We start from the raw sequence: 27,284 nt of genomic DNA, 5'->3' as shown, positions 1-27,284 counted from the left end.
TGGCAGTTAAGGTGAAGGATAATCCAAACAGCTTCTACAGGTATATAAAGAGCAAAAGCATAGTAAGGAATAAAACAGGTCCTCTTATAGATCGGAGTGGTCGGCTATGCATGGAACCAAAAGAAATAGGGGAGATCTTAAAAATGGTTTTTACATCTCTATTTACTAAGGAAACTGGCATTGAGTGAACGGAAATAAGGCAAACAAGTAGTGAGGTCATGGAACCTATACAGATTGAAGAGGAGGAGGTGCTTGCTATCTTGAGGGAAATCAGAGAAGATAAATCCCCACGACCTGATAGAGTGTTCCATCGGATTTTGAACGAGACTAGTGTTGATATTGCAGGGGCCCTGGCAGATAAATTTAAAATGTCGGTATCTACGGGTGAGGTGCTGGTGGATTGAAGGATAGCTCACGTTGTTCCATTGTTTAAAAAAGGATCTAAAAGTAATCCGAGAAATTACAGGCCGGTAAGTTTGACGTCATATCTTTATTTAATTTCCCAGTATCACCGGACACCGTTGCATTAAGATCCCGTGGTCATCATTCAACTGCTGGGATTTAAGTGACTGGCATTACTGTGTCTATCCTGTTATTTTACTGGGAGTGAATGTGTCCAGTCACCGGCTTATCGGTATGGTCACCAAGCAGGATGTACGGTTCACAGTAACCAGCACAGTCCCACTCCAAATCTGGCCAGCCAGAGTCACGGCTCCATTGCAGTTTGAATTAGTTTTGTTCAGATCTAAATCATACTCTTATAAACTGCAATTCATCACTTATTTCAGGTAGGGCATTGAAACGAGTAGGGAAAGTACTGAAGAGGTGTTTACAAGGCGGATCATCGGGGAAAGCTGATCGGGACACAGGAAGCAAGGTACCGAAGCAGGGTCAGATTGAGAGCGATGTCCCAGAATGCAGTACGGCCGCAGCGGAAGTGGAGCAAATGCAGCCCAGAGACACCAATCCGGACCCTGGAACCAGCACAAGTGAGGCGACTGCCTGTCAGCCCAGAGACAGTGACGTCAGAGACACTGAGCAGGACCCTGGAACCAGCACAAGTGAGGCGACTGCCTGTCAGCCCGGAAGCTCATTGAACACGGAATTGTCAAGTCCCCAACACGGAGCCGGTGAGTGAAATATGAGGGTGATGTGTTTGCAGAATGTGGCAGGGAGAAGGGTAAATGCGATTCCTTGTTGGAAGGTTGGTCAGAGAGAGGGGGAATGTGTAGGTGTGGTACGTGTGGTGTAGTGGGGTACCCATTACCCCACTACAGGAAGTGTACTACCTGCTCTGAGGATTTACGGGATGTGCATTGGCGGAAAGGCAGTTGTCCAGATAAGAGAATATTTCCAAGATGTGAATTAAGGGAAATGTATTTGCCAGGATGGAGAGTGTATCTCTGGGAAGCGAATATTACTGACAGGCCCAGCATTTATTGCCGATCCAAAATTGAAATAGGTGAGTGGGTCGGTTGAGGGATGGACTGGTGTGCATCAAATCTGGTCCTTCTATGAACGTAATGCCTCGAATATTGTTTGGTAGGTTTTAAGGCCAGTTGGAGATTGGAAATATATCGGTTTTAGTGTCTGTAGGCAGGTTCAAGTCATGTTTTTTTGTTGAGTTTGGTGAGAGCGGTGGAAACGAAAAATAATTTGAGTTCAAGCCTACATTTTCCTTTTTATATTCACAGAGCCAGAGTTGACAATCCCTGACCTCTTAGCAGAGGGGGAGGGATATCGACTGTACCAACTGACAAAGTTCTATAGAGACAGACTCAAACAAGCAATTGAAGAAAAGGTTGAAAGACTCGGTTGGATGTTGACAAAGGAGGGACATTTCAGTAGAGAAGAAAATGAGGTGAGTGTAGTTTGTGTATTGTCACAGAACTGCTGGGAATAGTGACCAAAATTAATCTTCACGTTCTTGGCGTCCTACCTGGCAATGGAGACTTTGATTTCTGACTTGTCTCTCACAGATCTGGTTTCAGCTGTTAAGGTGGGGAGCACTGGGAACTACAGGGTCGGCCTCAACTTTTTATCTCTCACCTGCTGTATTTATTAGTGTGATATGAGAGCAGTAGCGGCAAGTAATGGAAACTATGACAATTAAAGAGGAGGAAGTTCTGGCACTTTTTAGGAATATAAAAGTGGATAAATCTCCGGATCCTGACAGGATATTCCCTTGGACCTTGAAGGAAGTTACTGTAGAAATAGCAGGGGCTCGGACAGAAATATTTCAAATGTCATTAGAAACGGGGATGGTGCCGGAGGATTGGCGTATTGCTCATGTGGCTCCATTTTATTAAAAAAGGGTTCTGAGAGTAAACCTAGCAATTATAGGCCTGTCAGTTTGACGTCAGTGATAGGTAAATTAATGGAAAGTATTCTTAGAGATGGTATATATAATTATCTGGATAGACATGGTCTGATTAGGAATAGTCAGCATGGATTTGTACGTGGAAGGTCATGTTTGACAAATCTTATTGAATATTCTGAAGAGGTTATGTGGAAAGTTTACGAGGGTCAAGCAGTGGATGCTCTCTATATGGACTTCAGTAAGGCCTTTGACAAGGTTCCGCACGGAAGGTTAGTTAGGAAGGTTCAATCGTTGTGTATTAATATTGAAATAGTAAAATGGATTCAACAGTGGCTAGATGGGAGATACCAGAGAGTAGTGGTGAATAACTGTTTGTCAGGTTGGAGGCCGGTGACAAGTGGTGTGCCTCAGGGATCTATATTGGGTCCAATGTTGTTTGTCATATACATTAATGATCTGGATGATGGGGTGGTACATTGGATTAGTAAGTATGCAGATGATACTAAGGTAGGTGGCGTTGTGGATAATGAAGTAGGTTTTCAAAGCTTGCAGAGGGATTTAGGCCGGTTAGAAGTGTGGGCTGAAAGATGGCAGATGGAGTTTAATGCTGATAAGTGTGGGGTGCTACATTTTGGTAGGAATAATCCAAATAGGACATACATTGTAAATGGTAGGGCATTGAAGAATGCAGTAGAACAGAGTGATCTAGGAATAATGGTGCATAGTTCCCTGAAGGCGGAATCTCATGTGGATAGGGTGGTGAAGAAAGCTTTTGGTATGCTGGTCTTTATAAATCAGAACATTGAGTATAGGAGTTGGGATGTAATGTTAAAATTGTACAAGGCATTGGTAAGGCCGAATTTGGAGTATTGTGTACAGTTCTGGTCACCGAATGTTAGGAAAGGTATCAACATAATAGACAGAGTACAGAGAAGATTTACTAGAATGTTACCTGGGTTTCAGCACATAACTTACAGGGAAAGGCTGAACAAGTTAGGTTTTTATACTTTGGAGCGTAGAAGGTTGAGGGGGGACTTAATAGAGGTATTTAAAATTATGAGGGGGATAGATCGAGATGACGTGGATAGGCTTTTTCCATTGAGAGTTGGGGAGTTTCAAACAAGAGGATATAATTTGAGAATTAGGGGGCAAATGTTTAAGGGTAACACGATGGGGAATTTCTTTACTCAGAGAGTGGTAGCTGTGTGGAATGAGCTTCAGGTAGAAGTGGTAGATGCAGGTTCGGTATTGTCATTTAAAGTAAAATTGGGTAGGTATATGGACAGGAAAGGAATGGAGGGTTATGGGCTGAGTGCGGGCCAGTGGGACTCGGTGGGTGTAAGCGTTCGGCACGGACTAGAAGGGCCGAGATGGCCTGTTTCCGTGCTGCAATTGTTATATGGTTATATATATCGGGACTTCGAACAGGCATTCAGTCTGAAACTGATTTCAAATCTTGTCTGCACTGTCGGGCAGATTCACCTCATCTCATTAATCCAGGATGAGTATTAAACTGACAGATTGTAAACTGAGACAACCGGCTTCACTTCTGTCCTTGACAGAAGGAAACCTGCTAACCACATCCGGTCTTGGCTCCGTGAGTTCCCAAACAACGTGTGGCTTACTTGTCATAGTTATAGAAAAGAACAGCATAGAATCAGGCCTGTTGGCCCATCTATTTCCATGCTGGACTACTTAACTATGTATTCCCATTGACCTTCACCAGGCCATGGCGCTTTATACCCTCATCATGCATGGATCTATCCAGACTTTTTTTAACCGCTTGTACTGCTTGCGGTGCTAGCTAGTTTCACACTCTTAGCATCCTCTGAGTCAACAAGTTTCACGCTTGTACCGCTTGAACTTTTCACCTTTCACACTTTACTGATAACCTCTTGTTGTAGTACCTCTTTACCTCAGTACAAAATGCCTGCTTGCATTTATCCCATCTGTACCTCATGTAATTGTGTAAACCTCTCTCAAACCTCCCCTCAATCTTCCACGTTCCAATGAATAAAGTCCTATCCCGGTCACTCTTTTCTTATAACTTAGGTCTTCTAGTCCTGACAACATCCTTGTTTTTGTTTGTGTACTCTTTCAAACTTATTTCCAGCTGCCCTGTAGGTAGGTGAGCAGAACTGCACATAATATCCAAATTAGGCCTCACCAACGTCTTATGCAACATCATATCCCATCTACTGTACACGATATTTTCATTTATGAAGGTTAATGCGCTAAGAAACTTTCTTTCAGATCCACAACTTGAGCACATTTGCCATCACTTTCAATGACTTATGGACCTGTATTCCCAGATCACTCTGTTCTACCACACTTTTCAGTGCCGTACCGGTCGCTGTGTAAGATCTACCCTGCTTGGTCCTTCCAAAGTGCAATTTGTCTGCATTATATTGCATCGGCCCCTTTTAAGCCCATTCTCCAGTCGGTCTAGATCTCACTGCAAGCTCTTGTAGTTCTTGCAAGCGTTAGCTCTTGTTAGCTCTTGCAAGCTCTTTGTCCACGGCACCTTCCCAATGTTGGTGCCATCCGCAAACTTGCTGATTCTGTTAACCATAATTTCATCCAGATCATTGATATAGATGACAAACAACAACAGACACAGTACCGATCCCCGTGACACTACACGAGTTACAGGCGCCAATCAGAAATGCAACAGTCTCTAGCCACACTCTGGATTCCTCCAAAAAGCCAGTGTCTAATCCAGTTTACTACCTCATCTCGGATGCTGAGCAACTGAAACTTCTTGACCGACCTGCTATGAGGGAACTTGTCAAATACCGTGCTCACATCCATGTAGACAATATCCACAAACTTGGCCACAGCAAATTTCCTGGCAACGTCCTCGAAAATCTCTAAGATAGGTTAGTCGTGAAAGATCACGCACAAAGCTGATATCTCATGACCGCAAAAGTAAATAGTTTGACCTAAAAGGGAAGAAGAAAGCACAAAACATTAATGTGCTGACCAGCTGATATCTCATGATCTCAGCAATCAGCAGGTTGTCCTTAAAAAAGAAGATCAATAGGTTTACCTGAAAGGGAAGGGAAAAAATGAAAAAAATAATTCTGTTAACCTGCTGAATATCTAACAAATGAGAGACAGGGACATCCCATTTCAGGTCACTCTCCTTGGAATTCACAGACACTGATTGTCCTGTACTAGATCTGACCTACTCACCATGAGTGGTATTAGAAAATCAAGTGTGTTACACCCGTGAGTGACTCTGTTCTCGTTGGAACTCATTGGCGCTGTATGTAATGAATCAGACAGGCATTATCCAAAGACAAGAGGAGTCATCTGTAAATGTCATCTAAAATTCATCATCTGGAGACGCCTGCTTTACTGGTAAACCTTTAAATCTCTTTCACAACTGTAACTCCTCAGACATGGTAGCAGTGAAACTGAGGGATTATTTTACAGTGCAGTGGACCATCAGGGAATTATGCTGATTTGTTCCATAATTATTTTCCATTATTCGTGTTATGGAAAACCTTTCCAATTCCCTACTGGTAACTGTTCTGGGAGATCAATCATTCAAACCCGGGACATCATTCCTCTTGTTTCTCAGAGCAATGTCCTAAGCCCATCCATGTTCAGTTGCATCCTCGACTACCTTAATTCCATCATCAGTGTATGTTCTGGTCAGACCACTCGTCTGAGTGCTACCGGTACCATGTAACCCAGTACTACCTGTCGCATGGTCGGATGGTTGGTGACTAAACCAGCTCCCCCACCAGACTGGCCTGGTGAGGAGGATGGCTAGACACCCTGCAGGACGAAAAACAAGACCTGTCAAAGGGCGGATGACCCCTCTGTTAGGGTCAACGGCCCTCTAGAAAACAAGCGCGGAAAGCGCATCCCTCGCATCGAAGCTTGGTCTGGCCATTCACTGCAACAGAACTTCCCCCAGCCGTCCTGGACCCAACCAGGCTGCTGGATCCGGGAGGGGATGTCGAGAGGGTGGATCTGGACCGGTGCAACGCCCTACTCACCTAAAATCCACTCACGCACACGGTTCCTTTCTGAGGAGTGGGGTACCACCCCACTAACTGACTGAAAGGAACCATCATCACCCTATGGGACGGATAGCCAGAGAGAGAGAGAGGTGTTGCTTGAAGACGGTTCAATGTTTAATTCATAATTCCTCAGTAAATGAGGAAGCCCATGCCTGCATTCAGGAAGTGATCACCATTTTACAGCATGAGTGCCAGGCAGTAACCATCTCCATTATAAGACGGCCGCACTGACATTCCTTAATGTTCTGTTGTCTTTACACATCATAAGACCATAAGGTATCGGAACACAAGTAGGCCATTAGGTCCATATTCCTACTCCGCCATTACGTCATGGGTGATTTACTATCCCTCTCAACTCTATTCTCCTGCCTTCTCCCAGTGAACTTTGCTGACCAGACAAATCAAGAAGGTACCAACCTCTGTTTTAAATATACCCAATGACCTGGTCTCCGCAGCTGTCAGTGCCAATGGATTCGACAGATTCACTACTCCTCGGCTAAAGAATCTCCTCATCTCTGTTCTAAATGGACGTCCCTCTATTTTGAGGCTGTACCGTCTGGTTCTAGACTCCCGCACTTTGAAACATCATCTCCACATCCTCTCAATGCCTTTCGATATTCCACAGATTACAAATAGATTCCCCTCATCCTTCCACACTCCAGCCAGTACAGGCGCATCCAGGAATCATTCTCATCAAAATCAGGTTTAATATTACTGGTTCTGTCAGTTTGGATTCCTCTCTGGACTTTCCACAATGCATCGCGTATTTTCACTGATCAGGGGACTAAAACCGTTCACAATATACAAGTGAGGTCTGGCCAGTGCTTGTTCTTATATTCTATTCCTCTCGAAATGAACGCTAGCATTTGTTTTTGCCTTTCCTAACACCAACTCAAACTGCAAGGAATCCTGCAACAGGTCTCCTGAGACTCTTTAGAACTCTCAAAAATATTCTATGTCTTCATTATTTCTGCCAAAGTGTATGGCCATGTACCTCCCTATACTACATTCCAATTGTCACTGATTTGTCCATTTTTTCATCATTCATGTCCTGCTGCAAAATCCCTGCTTCCTCAACGCTTCCTGTCTTTCCCCATATCTTCGTAACGTGCGCAATCTAGTCCATAAAGCCTTCAAATCATTGACATAACGGAAAAAAGGAATTCTCCCAAAACCAACCACTGCCGAACACCACTGGTCACCAACATCCAACAAGAAAAAGCCCCATTTGTTCCATTCTGTGCTTCCTGACAGTCAGACAAAATCTGTCTGGAGAAAATCATGGATCCTCTATCAATGCTATTGTCTCTCTTGTCATACTGCCGTTCCCTGTCTTGTTAAACGGCGTCATGTGAGGTACCTGGTTAAAGGTCCTCGGGAAGTCCAAGTGAACAAATTGCACTGACGTTCCGTTGTCGACCCAGCATGCTGTTCTCTCAAAAAATTCCAACAGTTCTGTCAGACAAGATTCCCTTCCATGGATGTTGGCCTTTTTCTTATCATGTGCGTCCAAATACCCCGAAACATTATCCTCAATTATCGACTGCTGACGTCTTCCCAAACGCTGATCAGACTAAATGGCCTATAGTTTAAAATGATCGGTCCTCCGGAACCATTCCAGAATCTCGTGATTCTTGAGTGATCATCACTAATGTCTCCACAATCTCTTCAGCCTCCTTTTTCAGAAGCAATCGAGTGCAGTTGATCAGGTCTTGTAGCTTTAGTTTTTGGTTTGTTGGGTGGTAGAGTTGGTCTCCTGACTTGGTGTGTCTGGGTAGTCTTGTTTTGTCTGGTGTATTTGGAGCTCCTTTCCGGGGAACGCGCTAAGACAGTAGCGCGACATTAATACGCAGCGGCCTCTCTGGACTATGGATTTGGGGATTACAAAACGTTATGTAAATTTTCTGGTGTAGTCTGTTTTCTCATATGCTTTTGTGATATCATTCTGGGGGAACGTTGTCTCATTTTTTGACTGCATTGCTTCTGTGGTTTCTAAATGACAATAAACAGAAACTGAACTGAACTTAACTGACTCATCTATCTTCAGAACTTTCAGCTTCCCGAGTGCCTTCTCCTTAATAATGGCAAGTACACTCACTTCTGCCACTTGACATTCTCAAATATCTGGCACGTTCTAGTGTATTTTTTACAGTGAAGACTGACGCAAAATACTTACTAATACCTTTTGCCATTTCTTTGTCCCCTGACAGTACCTCTCCACTGTCATTTTCCAGTGGCCCAAAATCCACTTTCCTCTCCTTCACTCTTCATATATCAGACGGACCTCTTGGTGAGCTATTTTACGTTATTCGCTAGCCTACCTTCATTTTACATAGTTTCTCTACTTACGGCTTTTTAATTGCCTTCTGTTGGTTTGTGAAAGCATCCCAGTCCTTCAGCTTTCTACTATACTTTGTAATATATTGTCCCCTCTCATTTGCTTTCGTGCTGCTTTGACTATCTTGTCAGCCATGGTTGATCATCCTCCCTTTAGAATAATTCTTCATCTTTGTGATCACTTGTCCTGAGCCTTCTTAATTGCTCCGAGAAACTTCAGCCATTCCCGCTCTGCCATTGTCCCTGTTAGTCAAGTTCGAATATATTTTTGCCCAGGTCTTCTCCTATGCCTCTGTAATTCCTTTATCCAACTGTCGCACTGATCCATCTGACTTTACCTTCTCCCTCTCAAACTGCAGTGTGAGTTTTGCTATTTTATGATCACCGCCTCTTAAGGGATTATTTACCTGAAGCTCCCCAATCAAATCTGGCTCAATACACAACACCAAATCCAAATCCGTCTGTCCTATAGTGGGATCAACCATAGGCTTCTCTAAAAAGCCATCTCACAGGCATTCTATAAATTTCCTCACTCAGGATTCAACACTGACCAGATTCTCCAAAGCTACCTGCATATTGAAATTCCCCATGACTATTTTCACATTCCCCTTTTTGCATACCTCTTCCCTCTCCTGTTGTAAGTTGTAGCTCACATCCTGGCTACTGTTAACAGGCCTGTATCATCAGGGTCATTTTACTTATGCAGTTTCTTAACATCTACATCGTCCAATCCGTTATCACCTCTGTCTCAGGACTTTTCATTTTTAATGACAGCAGCTTCGACCCAACACTTTCACCTACCTGCGTATCCTTTCGATTCAATATTTATCTTTTGATTTAAGCACCCAACTATAAACTTTTGTCAGCCACGATTCAGTGATGCCCGCCATCCATTTGTTTTTGCTCTCTCTCTCCCCTCTCTTCAGTTCTTGTTGTCACATCTTGTTGATGTAATACTGCACATTGACAGACTGAGGAAATTAATCACATTGCATCTACTGCAGGGTGTCAGTGAATCCTTATTCTTACACACTATTGATTTAGAATTTCCTTCAGTTACTGTTTCTCTGTTAATGACTGAACCCAGGGAGGATGAGGCAGCAGCCCAGTTACTGCATCTGTTCTGAAGCTACTGCGGCCATGAACAGATATTTTCCTGTACATTCTCCATACCTGTTTGTCTGCTGCACAATAAATTCATTGTTTCCTTTTGTAGAAGGTCACTGAACTGACAGCGAAGGGAAACCGGGCAGAGAGTTCCAGACTCTTCCTCAGTTTGGTGATGGGCAAAGGCTCCCGGGCCCGGAGGGCGATGTGGGAATCCTTTGTGACATGGAGGACTGAGTTACCGAAGCTGGACAGAATACTGAGGGAAATACAGGAACATGGTATGTTAAAACCACACACTGAACACAAAGCACATTGAGATAAATATTTTAGTTATTTTAATTATTTTAGCTCTGTTACCATGGATGTTTTTTAAAAATGTTTAAACAGGTCCTGATCCACAGGAATACATGAACATCGCCCAAGGTTTATCTGAATTACCCACTCAGCTGATAGGTGAGTGATCAAATGCACAGTTCAAACCACATCTCAAATGTTAGTCTCTGACTTGGCAAAACTTGGGAATCAAAATTCGCCATTAAACATTCGCTGATCTCTGGATTCAAGTAACAATTCAAAGAATCTCTCTTTGCAGCCTGAATATTCTACAATATTTTTTTTTCTATTAATACAGCTGTTGGTTCTGCTGAATCCATGTAGACCACATCTACCACCATACCTTCATCAATTGCTTTTTGTTACCTCTTCAAAAAACTCAATTAGCCTCGTGAGGCAGAACCTTCCCTTCACAAAGCCATGTTGACCCAGACAGTAAATTCCAGGCACCCACAACTCTGTTAAAAAACTACCCACAATTGCTGTAAATTTACCCCATCTCACCTTAACCAAATGCCCTCTGGTATTAGACACCAGTCATATGTAAAAATAAACAAACAAAATACAGGCTGTCGACCCAAACTCTTATCTCTCAAACTTGCACACCTCAGTCAGATCTGTATTCTACCGCCAGAGGAAACAAAGCAAGTTTATCAAACCTCTACTTGTAGCACATTACACCGAATCCAGGCAACACCCTGATGAACCTGTTCTGCACCCTAACCAATCCTTCCAAGAGCTCGACAATCAGAAGTGAACACAATACTCCAGATGCTCCCTGAAACCATAAGATCCAGGAGCAGAATTAAACCATTCGGCTCAGTGAATTTGCTCTTCAATTCCTCTCTACCCCATTATCCCAGTAAATGTTGACACTTTTCCTAATCAGGAACATATCGACCTGCATTTTAAATATACTCAATGAGGCGTCTTCTTCAGACGTCTATGGCAATAATTTCACCGATTCCCACCCGCCAGCCAATAAATTTCTCCCCGTTTGGGTCCGCGGCAGCCAGGACAATTCCCCACAGTTCTCATGCATGTTAATTTTCTGTATGAACCTCCCATGTGGGATCTTGTCAAAGACTCTGCCAGTATACAAGTAGACAATTTCCATGTGGAACTTCATCCAACACCTTTGTCACCTCCTGGAGGAACTCAATCAAGCTGGTAAGACGCAAACCCGACCCAAAGCCTTGCTACTGAACCCCAAACCACCTCATACATCCTCTCTGTCATACTCCCATGGGGCAGAACATATAAAAGGCTGAAGCTATGTACCACCAGTCTAAACGAGAGCTTTATTCTGCATTTATAATACTACTAAATGGTCACCTACTATGTTATTATTAGCTCTTAATAATATTAAGGCAATTTTATATCTAAAATTATAGCATCGTACATCCCGTAACTAATAACAACTCAGATAACAACTTAGATAACCACAATATACTCACAGGACAGCAGACAGAATACCGTTCGGGTTTGAACAACAGATAAAAGATTATGTAATTCTATTTCAAACCCTGTAGAAAACAGTAATCTTTCAGTGTTATATTGTCTATCAATACAAAACACATCTGATTCTGTTCCTCGTGTGTTTAAAAGGCTCCAAATATATATAAAATTCATACAATACTTGTGAAATTTCTGCAGCATCTGATGAAGCATTCGCGTAAAATAAACGTCCTATTAACAACCACAGAGGAACAACGACCACTATCAAAATAAATGGAGGGATTTTCCAGAGAGTCTCACTAAGCACACTATGGTTTTGTCTAGCTTTAAGCCCACTCATAATTTACTGAAACAGACAAAATCAGGTATCTAATCAGAAGAAAATATGAATTATACCTTGACACAGTTATACATTGATGATTTTAAATTATTTGTTCTTTCATCAGTAAAGCTGAAACAAATAATTCAAATAATGGAACTAATTTCCAAATATATAAGCATGATCTTTAGACTAGGAAAGTACAGAACATGATTAAACATAAAGAAAGGTGCAATAGAACCGGTGGAATATCAAACAGAGCATCAGGATACAATGCAACAGAATATGAAACGTATATTTAGGACATCAATAAGCAAAGAAAATAGATAATCGTGTGATAAAGGAAAACCTTCCACCAAAATTTACTTCAAAGCTGAAAATCTAAATTTACTGCAAGGCTGAACAAACTTTGAATTTACATCGAGGATCAAGAAAATCTGCCAATCAGAGCTGAACAGTAAAAATATAACGAAGGTAGTAAACACTCTCTGTGCCCATATTGACGTATTGGTTTGGTATAATATCCTGGTCTGAAACGGATCCGGAAATATGCAAAGAAAAATAAGAACTTAAATAGCAATTTCTGGAAAACACCATGTGCACTGGAAAGCTCGTAGACTGATGTGAACGAGGACAGTATGAGGATGATGAATAACAGATCTAAAAAAATGAGACAACAGCCAGATAAAAATTTTCAGGGTCAGGGTTAATATCATGGATACATTTCGTGAAAGTTGTTTTTCTGCGCCAGCAGCACAATTACAGTAAAGCGTGTGCGGTGAGCGTGTATTTATGTATACAATTGTAGAAATAGAATTGTATCAGCATGACTTAATCAGTCTGATGGCCTGATGGAAGAAGCTGTCGTGGAGCCTGTTGGTCCTGGCTTTAACACAGCGGTACCATTTCCCGGATCGTAGCAGCTGGAACAGTTTGTGCTTGGTGAGACTTGGGTCCAGAATGATCCTTCGGACAATTTTTACCCCCTGTCTCTGAAATGACCTGAATAGTAGGAAGGTCACATCTACAGATGCACTGGGCTGTCCGCACCACTCTCTGCAGAGTCCTGCGATTGAGAGAAGTACAATTCCCACACCAGGCAGTGATGCAGCCAGTCAGGATGCACAAAATTTAGGGGCCCATCCCAAATGTCCTCCACCATCTCAACCATCTGTTTTGCTGTTTTTCTTTTTTTTTTGTTCAGACTAGAGAATAAGCCAGGCAGGATGTTGGAATGCTCCTTTTGCAGGATGTGTGAAGTCAAGGAGACATCCGGTGTCTCTGACAACGACACCTGCAAGAAGTGCACCCAGCTGCAGCTCCTAACAGACCGCGTTAGGGAACTGGAGCAGGAGCTGGATGACCTCCGGATCATTCGAAAGACTGAGCAGTTTATAGATAGTAGCTTCCAGGAGGTAGTTACACCTAAGGAACAGGGCACAGGTAATGGGGTTACCATCAGGCGAGGAAGGGGAAAGGGCAGTTACTGCAGTATTCCCCTGTGGCCATTCCCCTCCAGAACAGGTATACCAATTTGGATACTGTTGGGGGGAAGGATTACCTGGGACAAACTGCGGCAGCCGGATCTCTGGCACTGAATCTGGTGCTGCAGTGCAGAACGGGCGGAGGAAGAAGAGGAGAGCGGTAGTGATAGGGGACTCCATAGTCAGGGGTACAGACAGGAGATTCTATGGTCGTAACAGAGACTCCCGGATGGTTTGTTGCCTCCCGGGTGCCAGGGTCAGGGATGTCTCTGATCGCCTGCACAGCATTCTGAGGTGGGAGGGTGATCAGCCAAATTTCGTGCTACACATCGGTACCAATGCCATAGGTAGAAAGAGTCAGGGTGTCCTGAAGAGTGAGTACAGAGAGCTTGGTAGGAAGTTGAAAAACAGGACATAGAGGGTAGTAATCTCCGGATTGCTTCCTGTGCCACGTGCCAGTGATGGTAAGAATGCGATGCTCTGGCAGATGAACACGTGGCTGAGAAACTGGAGTAGGGGGCAGGGTTTCAGATTTCTAGATCATTGGGACCTCTTTTGGGGCAGGTGGGACCTGTACAAGAGAGACGGGTTACACCTGAACTACAAGGGGACCAATATACTTGCAGGGAGGTTTGCTAGTGTTATTGGGGAGGGTTTAAACTAGATTGGCAGAGGGATGGGAACCAGAGTGCCAGAGTAGATAGTGGAACGGTGGTAAACATAAATAATGGTGGTAGTTCATGCAAAGCCACAAATAGCAAGGTTGTGGGTGGTGGTAATAATATTCTGAGGTGTGTATATTTCAAAGCGTGGAGTATTGCGGGAAAGGCAGACGAGCTGAGGGCCTGGATTGACACATGGAATTATGACATCACAGCCATTACTGAAACTTGGCTACAGGAGGGGCAGGACTGGCAGCTCAATGTTCCAGGGTTCCAAAGTTTTAGACGTGATAGAGACAGAGGGATAAAGCGTGGGTGGTGGCTTTGCTAGTCAGGGAAAATATTACAGCAGTGCTTCGGCAGGATAGATTAGATGGCTTGTCTACTGAGGCCCTATGAGTGGAGCTGAGAAACCGGAAGGTATGACCACATTAATAGGGTTGTATTATGGACTACCCAATAGTTAGCGAGAATTGGAGGAGCAAATTTGCAGAGAGATAACAGACAACTGCAGGAGACAGAAATTTGTCATTGTAGAGGATTTTAATTTTCCACACATTGCTTGGAACTCCCATCCTGTTAAAGGTCTAGATGGGTTAGAGTTTGCAACATGTGTTCAGGAAAGTTTTCTAAATCAATATATAGATGTACCAACTAGGGAGGATGCAATATTAGATCTCCTATTATGAAATGAGTTAGGGCAGGTGACGGAAGTGTGTATCGGGGAACACTTTCCTTCTAGTGATAATAACGTCATTAGTTTCAACTTGATCATGGATAAAGATAGATCTGGTCCTCGGGTTGACGTTCTAAAACTGAAAAAGGCCAAATTTGAAGAAATAAGAAGGGATCTAAAAATCGTAGATTGGGACAGGTTGTTCTCTGGCAATGATGTGATTTGTAAGTGGGAGGCCTTCAAAGGAGAAATTTTGAGAGTGTAGAGTTTGTATGTTCCTGTCATGGTTGAAGGCAAAATGAATAGGAATAAAAAGCCTTGGTTATCGAGGGATATTGGGACTCTGATAAAGAAGAAGAGAGAGATGTATAACATGTATAGGCAACAGGGAGGAAGTAAGATGCTTGAGGAGTATACAAAGAGTAAGAAAATACTTAAGAAAGAAATCAGGAGGGCTATAAGAAGACATGAGGTTGCTTTGGCAGTCAGAGTGAACGATAATTTTAAGAACGTCTACAGGTATGTTAAGAGCAAAAGGATAGTAAGGGATAAAATTGGTCCTCTTGAAGATCAAAGTGGTCGGCTATGTATGGAACCAAAAGAAATGGGGGAGATCTTAAATGGGTATTTTGCATCTCTATTTACTAAGGAAACTGGAATGGAGTCTATGGAAACAAGGCAAACAAGTAGGGAGGTCATGGAAGTTATACAGATTAAAGAGGAGGAGGTACTTTCTGTCTTGAGGCAAATCAGAGTAAATAAATCCCCAGGACCTGACGGGGTATTCGCTCGGACCTTGAAGGAGACTAATGTTGAAATTGCAGTGGCCCTGGCATAAGTATTATGTCGATATCCACGGACCGGGTGCCAGAGGATTGAAGGATAGCTCATGTAGTTCTGTTGTTTAAAAAAGGCTCAAAATGTAAGTCATGAAATTATAGGCCGGTAAGTTTGACATCGGTAGTAGGTAAATTATTGGAAGGAATACTAAGAGATAAGGTCTCCAGGTATTTCGGTAGAGAGGGACTTATTAGAAAAAGTCAGTATGGCTTTATGCGTCATGTTTAACCAATCCATTAGAGCTTTTCGAGGAAGTTTCCAGGAAAGTGGATGAAGGGAAAGCAGTGGATGTTATATCCATGGACTTCAGTAAGGCTTTTGGCAAGGTCCCGCATGGGAGGTTAGTTAGGAAGATTCAGTCGCTAGGTATACATGGAGAGGTAGTAAATTGCATCAGACATTGGCTCAATGAAAGAAGCCGGAGAGTGGTAGTGGAAGATTGCTACTCTGAGTGGAGGCCTGTGACCAGTGATGTGCCACGGGGATCAGTGCTGGGTCTGGCCCAGGTGCTGTTCAGTGCGACTAGGCAGAAAAATGGTTTGGCACAGTCAGGAAGGGCTAATGTTCTACGGTTCTATGGTTCTATCTGAGGTGAAAGAGGTGCTGTTGTGCCTTTTTTCACCACACAATTGATGTGAGGTCCTCAGTGATGTGAATGCCAAGGAACTTGAAGCTGTTCACTGTCTCAACCCCAGACCCATTGATATCAGTGGGGGTTAGCCTATCTCCATTCCTCTTGTCTTTGCGACATTGAGGGAGAAGTTGTTTTCTTGACACCACTGTGTCAGGCTGATGACTTCTTCTGTGTAGGCTGCCTCGTTATTACTTGAGATTTGGCCAATAAATATAGTATACTCAGCAAATTTAATTAGCAGATTGGAGCTGTGGGTGGCGACACAGTCATGCGCATACAGAGAGTAAAGGAGGGTGCTTAGGACACAGCCCTGAGGGGCTCCTGTGTTGAGGGGCAGAGGGGCAGAGATGAGGGAGCCCACTCTTAGCACCTGCCGGCGATCCGACAGGAAATCCAGGACCCAGCTGCACAAGGCAGGGTGAAGGCCGAGGTCTCTGAGCTTCTTGTCGAGCCTGGAAGGAACTATGGTGTTGAATGCTGAACTGTAGTCTAATAACATCATTCTCACATAAGCATCCCTCTTCTCCAGATGTTTAAGGAGGTGTGCAGAGCAGTGACTATTGTGTCATCTGTTGATCGGTTGTGTCGGTAGGTGAATTGTAGGGGGTCCAGTGTGTGTGGTAACAAGCTGCAGATGTAGTCCAGGACCAGCCTCTCAAAGCATTTGCTTATTACTGAGGTGAGTGCGACAGGACTCCAAACGTTCAGGCATGTTGCCTTCGTCGTTTTAGGTACAGGAACAATGATGGATGATTTGAAGCAGGAGGGAACTCTACAGTGGGAGAGGATGAGATTAAAAATATCCGTAAATACACCTGCCAGTTGTGCCGCGCGCATCCTGAGTACCCGCCCTGGGATGCCGTCCGGTCCCTCAACCTTGCGACTGTCCACTCGTTGGAAACACCTGCGAACTTCAGCCTCAGAGATGACCAATGTGCAGGTCGCTTTGTCGGCTCTCCTCGGGGTCTCAGTGTTGGCGATATCGAACCGAGCGTAAAGAGACTTAGATCCTCTGGGAGACAGGCAGCGATGTTGGCAGCGCCACTGCACTTAGCTCTGAAGTCTGCATTGGTGTACAGACCTTGCCATAAGCTGTGTGTGTTGTTGGTGGAGAGTTGTGCCTGAATACGATCTCTGTATTGTCGTTTCGCTGCCTGGATGACTTTGCACAGATCGGAGCTGAATTTCTTGAGCTCCTGCTGATCACCGGCATTGTAAGCAGTCGGTGACACGGCAAGTGCTGTTCACATGGAACTGTTGATACAAATTTTGTGGTTTGGGAAGTCCTGACCGATTTCTGAAGGAAATCATCCACCCTCTGTGACAATAACACACAACTGGGGGATGTTGTTATTACACAGTTGTGATAATAACAGCCGGGAACTCCCTTGGCAGCCGGAAAGGTTTACACAGCAGCACCAGGTACTCCAGATCCGGGGAACAAAAGGATTAGAGGGAATGGGCATTCCGGGGTTCCACCAAGCATTAATGATCATGAAACATACCCTGAATCCTGTTCTCTTCCCAAATGTGTGTGTGTGTGTGTGTGTGTGTGTGTGTGTGTGTGTGTGTGTGTGTGTGTGTGTGTGTGTGTGTGTGTGTGTGTGGGGGGGGGGGGGGGGAGGGTGGTGGCACTGGATGACGACACGATTGTTGGTGACTGTAGGGGCCAATTCTGGATCTGCAGACCCGGGAGCAGTTGGGACAGAGGGGCAGCTGGGATGCAGGCGCTTGGGTAGTTGAATCCTTCTTGCATCCCCTCTTCTTTTCAGCAGTCGCTCTTCTGGGTTCCTCAAAATCCTTGGTTTTTCCGTGGATCAGTGGCTGTCACTCATTGACCTCCATATTTGCCTGAGAGAGCCTCTGCTTAATTTGGTCCTTGTACCTCCTGCGCGGGGCACCACGATCTCTCTTGCCCTGAGGGAGTTCTCCGTAGAGTACTGCTTTCGGCAACCTGGAGTTCTCCATGCGAGGTACGTGGCCTGTCAGACAGTGGATCTGGCTGAGCAGCAAAGCGGCTTCAGGGCCTGGAAGTTGAACATATAGAACTATGCATGTCTGTGTGATTATATGAAATATTAAGCTAAATAAGTAGTGCAGAAATAGAAATTTAAAAAGAGATTAGTGAAACAGTATCGATGGGTCCAATGTCCATTCAGAAACCAGAAGTCAGAGGAGAAGTTGTTCCTGAATCGTTGAGTGTGCACCTTACTCCAATCCTGTACAGTAGTCCCCATGAACCAGACGGTGATGCAGCCAGTTACAATGCTCTCCAAGTTATACCTGTAGAAATATTCGAGTGATGTTGGAAACTCCTGATGAAATATAGTCACTGTTGTGCCTTCTTTGTAGCTGCATCGATATCTTGGGTCCAGGTTAGATATTGAGAGATACTGACAGCCAGGAATTTGGAATTGCTCACTCTTTCCACATCAGATACCTTTATGAGGACTGGTGTGTTGTGTTCCCTCATCTCGCCTTTTCTGAAATCCACAATTAGCTCCATTGACATTTTTTATAACGCAAGCAGAATTCAGCACTCCGTACAAGCATATGCAAATCCAATAAGGGGTACACATCACTGAACGAAAATGAAAGCTTAACCCATAAAAAATGAAGAAACTATCATAAAACGCTAACCAATGGAAGAGTCTGACGCCCCGTGGAAGACAGCCACACGATCTGAGCCGACTAGATGTCGACAAGGAAGCGTCAAGCCCCTGGCTCAGAGTTGGAGAACTCTTCCCAGAAACAGAAGGGATCATTGTCGCAATACAGGACAAGGTTGTTAACACATGTAGTTATCAAAAATACAGAATAAACGACCAATAGGTTCATGACGATAAATGCTGAAAATTACAAGAGAAACCAGAAACAATCCGACTTTACAAGATCCCGCAGTAGTTTAACTGAATCTCATTACTTGCACAAGCACAGTCAAGTGGTGGACAACGTTCACAAAAACATTGCTTAAACTACAACTGATGAAAAACACCACAACTTACAGTAAGTACAAGCCTGCTCCACTTTTAGAGTCCTATCGGAGTCCTTCATATCATACTGCGTCCGATCATTATTTCAGATAGCGTAATCCATGATATGCGTTCGGATGTAATTTTACAGAATAAACAAGCAAAAGCAACTTTTTAAATATATATAGCCATTCCAAACACACATAGCTTACAGAAATGAATTAGTAAAAAAATGCCAGAAATATGTTGAATTAAAAGGACAAAATGAATGACTATGGAAGACGAACAGGGTATTCGTTATCCCAATCGTAATATCATTAACTGGTATCATCCTGAAGGCTTTACAGAATAGTATTAATAAATTAGGCCTACACGGCAATACTTGTGTAAATTTTCGAAAACCCTCGATACTATACACCACGAGAATAGTCAGAATTCTCCTATCAATTGAGACATGAGTGTGCTTGGCTATGCCTGTACCTCAGGTTTTACCAGTTTAGGCTAAGATGATGATGGTAATAATAATAATAATAATAATAATAATAATAATAATAATAATAATAATAATAATAATAATAATAACTTATTTATAAAGCACCTTTCATCCAGACGATGCCGTTCAAACCGCATCACAACGGGATAAAGTGCAAACTAGAAAATGAAAGACAAAATGTGTCAGTCCTAATATACACCTCAGACTTCTGCATAGTACTGTAGTTTTAGGTGTTGAATTCTACAGTTTAGGGACATCGTCCCAAAAAAAACTCAACGCTGACCTCCCAATGAGCCTTTGACCTTCTACCTTATTGTCTGCCTGCACTGCATTTTCTCGGCAACTGAAACACTGTTTCCCTGAACTATCCTGTTCCATTTTTCCTTCTACGACCTCATTGCACCGTTGTGATGTAATGATCTGTTCGGATCGCATGCAGAAAAGTTTTCCATTTTAAAGTGGTGCATGTGACAATAATAAACCAATTTACAGATTGATTGTCAATAATACAGTGCCCCTTGGTTGCTTAAGATTATTATACCCGAGGGGTTGGCAGTGCGGATGAGCTGCCACGACCAATGAAATGCTCTCAGTGGCGAGTAGCCTCTGTCCAGCTCCTGGCCTTCACGTGCGGTTCAACCACTAAGCCTGGTAAAGCGTTTCTTCTGACAGGAGAAGGGGCAAAGGTGGGTTACTGATGCCTTACAGCCAGTCGCTTTGTTCAGATGGGGCTCATCGGCTGTGATTGGTAGCTCACCCAGGAACAAGAAAACTCTGATCTCAAAACTCCGCTGCCTTGCAACTGTACCCCTCATGGGGAAAGTTTGGGAGTAAACCCAGTGGGAAAATTCTTGACCTGGAGCCCCTAAGTCAGTGTTAAATGGTGTTCAACGCAGACTAGCATATCCTATGACACCTCTGGTGCCAAGCTGTGTCAGTGTCTGCCGTTCCTTTGTGTTCATCAGATGCATGGAGAGAGGGAGCTTGCTACATCGGCAAAAGCTTCCTCTCCATATCGGAGTGTCCCGGCTTGCAGGGGCAGGACATCCATGGTCGACTCTGACAGACGGAGGCCTCATTAGACAGCGCCCCACACCCCCACAGCAAGACTGATGAGTAGCATTTGCCAAGACTTCACCACCCTCGCCCACAGACACGATGTACGTCACTGAGACAGACGCTTGTGGTTTCTTCCATTAACACAGATTCCATCTTTCCATCAATCCTCCATCACTGCGATTGAAAACTACCCATTGGAATTGGAAAGCACCCATTTTCTTTCTTATCATTCCGATGGGTTACCGATCCACAACTTCACTGTGAGTCTCCCCCAGACGCTGCCCGACCTGAGTATTTCCCGCATATTCTGCTCCTGTTTTGATGCAAGAGCAGTGGACACCTGTGACTTCCCAGTGTACAGCTTTGACAAAATGCACAGTGTCCTGCTCTCCATATTTCCACACCAGATCAATATTAACATCGTCTGTTAATGATGCAAACAATACTTTAAATATAGTGAAATGTTGTAACGGGAGTGCAGTCAGGATTGCAATAGAATATTCAAGATTCGAAAACTTTATTGTCATTCTAACTGTACATCAGCTCTGCAGGGCAGAATGAGACAGCGTTTCCCAGGAGCAATGCAATCATAACATAACAAACGCAACAATAAATAGTAAACACAACAATAAAAAGAAAAACACAACAGCCACATGTCAGTTAAAATCAAGTTACAAGTGTCCAGTGCAGTTAAAAATGTCCAAAGTAGAGTCAGATCGAGCAGCTATTTAGCAGTCTGACTGCCTGTGGGAGGAAGCTGTTTAGCAGCCTTGTGGTTTTAGTTTTGATGCTCCTGTAACGTTTGCCTGATGGCAGAAGAACAAACAGTTCATGGAGAGGGTGTGCGGGGTTTTAATGATGTACCGTGTCTTCTGGAGGCATCGACTCTGAAAGACGTCTTGGACAGAAGATAGGGAGACCCCAATAACCTTCTCTGTTCCCCTAACAACCCTCTGCAAGGTTTTCTGTCGGCAGCACTGCAGCTGGAGTTGGTACTCCACAACCTGGTCAGCAAAAGGTCAGCACACTCTCAACCACTCCTCTGTAGAACGTAGTTAAGATGTTAGTGGGGAGTGATGCTTGTTTAAGCTTCCTCAAAAAGTGCAATCAGGGGAATGTTCACTTTCACAAATAACCAGAACCAGAAAATGAGGATTGGACATTTCCAGGGACATCCGTTACTGTCAATGCCGGTGTCTGTGAACAGAATTTTACTTTCTGTCCTAATATCCATGGAAGCATTGAATTTATTCACGTAATCTCAAACACTGAATGTTGAAATGCAGTTATAAAGTTCTTTGTCAGATGAGCCATTTAACATTTTGAATATGTTCTCTGTTCCCATGGAAGATGTTCAACAGAAACACAAGGAGACTCTGCGGGCAGAAACTGAAACACTGAAAGTGAACACGATCCGGATGACGGAGAAGGTGAAGATTTTCCAGCTGGTTGATCGATACGCTGAGCTCACGGTCATTTCTACTGTTCGAGTTCGGACACTGGTGGAACATGAGCTGCTAGCAAGAGGCAGAGACCACGAGGAGTGTAGAGAGAAACATCTCCGCGGAGAGCTGGAAAAAATCCGGACTGATCAGTTGTTCCAGAGCAGCTTTTCCCGGAGTAAATCCAAATCTGGGAGTTCAGCAGCAGTGGCGGGAGTCCCAGGGATCGGGAAAACAACAATGGTACAAAAGATTGTTTATGACTGGGCCACGGGGATAATATACCAACAGTTCCAGTTTGTCTTCAGTTTCAAATTTCGTGATTTAAACAGTATTAACTGTCGAATAAACCTGAAGGAACTGATTCTGGATCAGCATCCTTACTTTGGGAATTTCCTGAGAGAAGTCTGGAAGAACCCAAAGGGATTGCTGTTTATATTTGATGGTTTGGATGAATTCAATGACACAATTGATTTTGCTGACAGTCGGAGAGACACAGAGGCTCAGTCCACATGCACAGATCCTGAATTCAAGTGCAAGGTGTCTGACATTGTGTACAGTTTAATCCAGGGCAAGCTGCTCCCAGGGTGTTCAGTGCTGGTGACCACCCGCCCCACTGCGTTACATTTATTGGAAAAGGCGAAGATCAGTGTCTGGGCTGAAATCCTGGGATTTGTTGATGAGGAACGGAAGAAATATTTCATCAGACATTTTGAAGATCAGACGGTGGCGGAAGCTGTTTTCAATTATGTGAAGGAGAACGAGATCCTGTACACCATGAGCTACAACCCCTCCTACTGCTGTATCCTCGCTCTGGCATTGGGCCCCTTCTTCACACAAAGAGTCAGGGACCCGCAGCGAGTTCCCAAGACCATCACCCATCTGTACTCCTACTATATTTACAACATCCTCAAAAACCACGGCCGTGAGATTGAGAACCCCCGTGATGTGTTACTCAAGGTTGGTCAGATGGCCTTCAAAGGAGTGTCCGAGAAGAAGATTGTGTTTACAGATGGAGACCTGATCAACTGCAATCTGCAGCCTTCCCAGTTCCTGTCCGGGTTCCTGATGGAGCTTTTGGAGAGAGAGGATTCTGCCCGGAGCGTGGTGTACACATTCCCACACCTCACCATCCAAGAGTTTGTAGCTGCAGTCGCACAATTCCTGAATCCACATCCTGGGGATATCCTGAAATTCCTCACTAAAGCCCACAGCACGAAAGATGGGCGATTTGAGGTATTTTTCCGTTTTGTAGCTGGTCTCTCCAACCCAATGATAGCTCGGGGCCTGGAGGAGTTTCTGGGCCCATTTCCTCATCAAACGACCTGCCGAGTGATTGACTGGGTGAAGGAGGAGGTTGAAAACCAGATATATAACTCTGCTGGTGAAGATGATACAAGGAGGCTCCTGAACGCATTACACTACCTGTTTGAGTCTCAGAATCGTGGACTGGCTCAGGCCACACTGGGATCTGTGGAAAAACTTTCATTCTGTGAAATGCCACTGACCCCGATTGACTGCGCGGTCCTGTCTCATGTCATCGAACTCTGTAATACAATAAAACAGCTCGATTTTTGGAACTGCCGAATTCAGTGTGAAGGAATCCAGCGGCTGGGAACCGGGCTGCACAAGTGCCAGGAGTTGAGGTAACCAGATTTCTCTCTCACTGTGAAATGTGAAACTGTTCCATTGTGTTGTTTCAATGTAAAGGAACTTGGGAAAAAAATGGAGTAAATCAAATTATGAAAAATTGTGACAAATGACCAAGGGTCAGTAATTCCCCAAGGATAGGAGGGTTCTGTGGTTCTTTCTGATGGGATCTGGAGACTTCATCAGATCAGTGAACAACGGCCATTGGTTTAATGGTAGTAAATCAGAGGAATGGCCATGTTTCTTGCTTCCTGTGACACGTCTATTGACAATGTTCCTTCTCACTGTTGCTGACAGCGACACCGACAGTGACTGCAAGAGTTGAGTAGGAACTTCACTCCCTCTTCCCGTTGAGGGACAAGGGAGGGTTAGCTGGCTTTCCCAGTGACAGGTAGGGAAATACCACTGTGAGATTGTCCTCCTCTGCCCTTCCCTGCAAGTTGCTATCTCCATCACTCCACCTGTACCCAGGACATACTCCATACCCGATACCCAGTCACCATGTGGGCATCTTTTCTCCTGATTGTGGACCTCAGTTCAGACCAACCTCTCCCATGGATCTACTTCTGCATCACCTCCTCTTGTGGGAACATCTTTACTCAACGCTATACTCTTGTGGAACCTCTCTGCACAAGTCCCATTCATCCTGTGCATTCGCTTCTCCACATCCTTCCATCACCCTTTCCCCTGTGGTGATCTCTCTTCCAACCCCCGATCACTCGTCTTCATTCCGCTTCATGCTGTGGATTATCTCTTCCCCATCCTCCATCCCCCTATGAGATCACTCTTCCCCACCCTCCTTCATCCTGTGGGATCTCTCTTCCCCATCCCCATCATCCTCTCAGGATCACTCCTCCTCATTCCCCATCACTCTATAGGGAACCCTCTTCCTTGTTCCCCTTCTTCCTGTAGGGATAATTTTCCCACCGTGTTTCCTTTGGTAATTCTCACATGAGGGACAAGATACCAACTGTTGGGGAAGGAGACAGAATATGGGAAATTACAGAGTCACACTGTTACACTAAATTACTGACATTTGGTAGTGACATTTGACAGTGATGAGAATTCCGATTAGTTAATTACTGAAGGGTTTCATGTTTTCTGAAATATCTGAGTGAGAGATATTCCCTCAGACCCACGGTTTCAATCTCTTTGTTCATTAGTTTGTCTCTTTGTGTTTAGACTTGGGGGGAATGACCTGAGAGATACAGGAGTGAAACTGGTGTCTGCGGCTCTGAGGAACCCGGAGTGTAAAATACAGAAACTGCGGTAAGTACCAGACTGTGGGAGATTGTGTTTGCAGTCACTGGGTATCAGACATTGGACATCAAGCTGAACAGTAATTGTGTTACTGATAAACACTGGTAATTTCCAATGTCTCCTGTCTGTATGTCTTTCACACACTCTCTCTCATTCCCAGGCTGAATGATGTCGGTCTCACAGATTCTGGTGCTGAGGATCTTGCCTCTGCTCTCAGTGCAAACCGAACACTGATAGAGCTGAACCTGAGTGTTAATAAACTGGGAGATTCAGGAGTGAAACTGGTGTCTGCGGCTCTGACGAACCCGGTGTGTAAAATACAGAAACTGTGGTAAGTACCAGACTGTGGGAGATTGTGCTTACAGTCACTGGGTGTCTGACACTGAACATTAATGTGATCAGTAATTGTGTTACTGATAAACACTGGGGATTTGTACCATCTCCTGTCTCTCTGTGTCCTTCACCCTCACTCTCTCTCATCTCCAGGCTGTGGGATGTCGGTCTCACAGATTCTGGTGCCAAAGATCTCGCCTCCGCTCTCAGTACAAACCGATCACTAACGGAGCTGGCCCTGAGATCAAACTCGCTCACGGACCGATCTATCCCTGCTCTCCGTGGCCTCATACTGAAGGTCCCAAGTCTGGTCTCTATCGAGTGAGTGTTCCTGTTAATGTTCACGGTGATAAAATATCAGCGGATCTGTGGGTTCGCCGGTGATATTTGTTTGTCAGCGTTTTTGAAACATTAACCCAGGTCCCCTGTTACTGACACTGTTGTGTAATCTGTTCATTTCATCTTTATCCTCTCATCTTTTTCAGGCTGTGGGGGAATCGGTTCAGTGAGACCGGGGGGAAGGAACTGAGATCTCTGCAGGAACCCAAACCCGGACTGAGAGTGAACCTGTGAACATCTGAATGTGTGAACATCCCCGCCCGTGGGATGGGGACATTTTGACCGATTCCCTGTCCTCCCGTTTGATGACAACGCTCCAGTTTTAATTCCCAGTGGTTCGAACGGCTCTCTTCTCAAACCAAGCACTCTTTGACGTCGGAGGAGTTTGCATAGACATGCATTTCCCCTTTCTGACCAGCGGCTCTGTTTCTGCTGGATGTCCTGGGTGCACATTTAATGAGGTCTTGGGGAATTACACAGACGGAAAGAGCCAGGAGGTGGGACTCAGTCTGGGACACCAGTGTCCTGAGGTGGGAATATACTGGGAGAGAATACTTTTTTCTCTTTGCTGAGGACAGTACATTCAGCAGTCTGGCCAATATAATCATGTTAAATCGACAAATACCCTGGTAGTGACCCTCGATCTGCAGCGATCCCGGACACGGCCCTGAAGTGTGATTTTATAATCATCGGTTCCCCGATGCAGAGTGACGGTGAGAATTGGGACTGATTATTCAACCGGTCACTCGTTGTCACCTGGCAGTTAATTGTATCTGACTCTGAGTGAATCAGGAACAGCTTAGTTATTCCCGCAAGTTAGCAGGTTACACATTGTTTAATTTACATTTGTCATCATAAAATCAATACATCGCCATAACTTTCTGTCTTGGTGTAGGACTTGATTTGAGGTTGCTCGGGAACCCCATCACCCACAGCGATCCAGAGCTTCTCGCAGAGGCACAGCTGAGGCGGAGGGAGGTTTGCTACCCAGGATCTCGTAACCCCTAAAGCACCCAAGCTGATCCCATGCTTTCTTCCCGTCTGCCCCCACTCTCCCAAGCTCTGTCCAATTCTTAACCACAGCACAGCCTATAACCCTGCTTTTTGTGCCATCCCTTTCCCTATCTGACTGTCCCTTAAATGTCTTGAATGTATCTGCCTCAATCACCACCCTCAGCAGTGCTTTCAGACACACGCCTCTTTTTGTAAAAATAAATTATCCCTGAAATCTTTTTCCACACCGTAACCTTGGCGATTTTAACATCTCTTAAACCTTCCCAATGAATCTGCCTCTACCACCACCCCACACCAGCAGTCTGTGTAAAAAAAGAATAAACCCTGCACCTCACATGTCCTTTGGAATTACCCCATCTCACCTTTAAAATGTGCCCTCTATTATTTGACATTTCAACCGTGGGGAAAATACTGTCTGTCTGGTAGATCCATGTCTCTCATAAATTGTATAAAATTCAGCAGATCTACTCTTAGCCTCTCCCGCTCCAGAGACGACAACTCCAGTATGTCCAAAT

The 27,284-nt window shown here is 44.4% G+C and overlaps 1 protein-coding gene across 1 annotated transcript in view; it reads left to right on the top strand.

The window, feature by feature from the left end:
* The window catches only part of LOC140723620 (NACHT, LRR and PYD domains-containing protein 3-like), a 51,906-nt gene extending 25,274 nt beyond the window's left edge, over positions 1-26,632 (top strand). Inside the window, exons 4-12 of the mRNA XM_073038194.1 lie at positions 789-1,130; positions 1,695-1,861; positions 9,908-10,079; positions 10,189-10,254; positions 22,082-23,819; positions 25,006-25,092; positions 25,244-25,414; positions 25,570-25,737; positions 25,902-26,632. Coding sequence (XP_072894295.1) covers positions 789-1,130; positions 1,695-1,861; positions 9,908-10,079; positions 10,189-10,254; positions 22,082-23,819; positions 25,006-25,092; positions 25,244-25,414; positions 25,570-25,737; positions 25,902-25,989 — 2,999 coding nt within the window. The 3' untranslated portion in view covers positions 25,990-26,632. The remainder of the gene's footprint in view (positions 1-788; positions 1,131-1,694; positions 1,862-9,907; positions 10,080-10,188; positions 10,255-22,081; positions 23,820-25,005; positions 25,093-25,243; positions 25,415-25,569; positions 25,738-25,901) is intronic.
* Positions 26,633-27,284: the final 652 nt, after the last annotated feature.

The sequence above is a fragment of the Hemitrygon akajei genome, unplaced genomic scaffold, assembly GCF_048418815.1.
Source record: "Hemitrygon akajei unplaced genomic scaffold, sHemAka1.3 Scf000121, whole genome shotgun sequence".
Classification (NCBI taxonomy): Eukaryota; Metazoa; Chordata; class Chondrichthyes; order Myliobatiformes; family Dasyatidae; genus Hemitrygon; species Hemitrygon akajei.
Note: the sequence above shows the minus strand (reverse complement) of the source record. Positions and strands in the feature narration are given on the sequence as shown.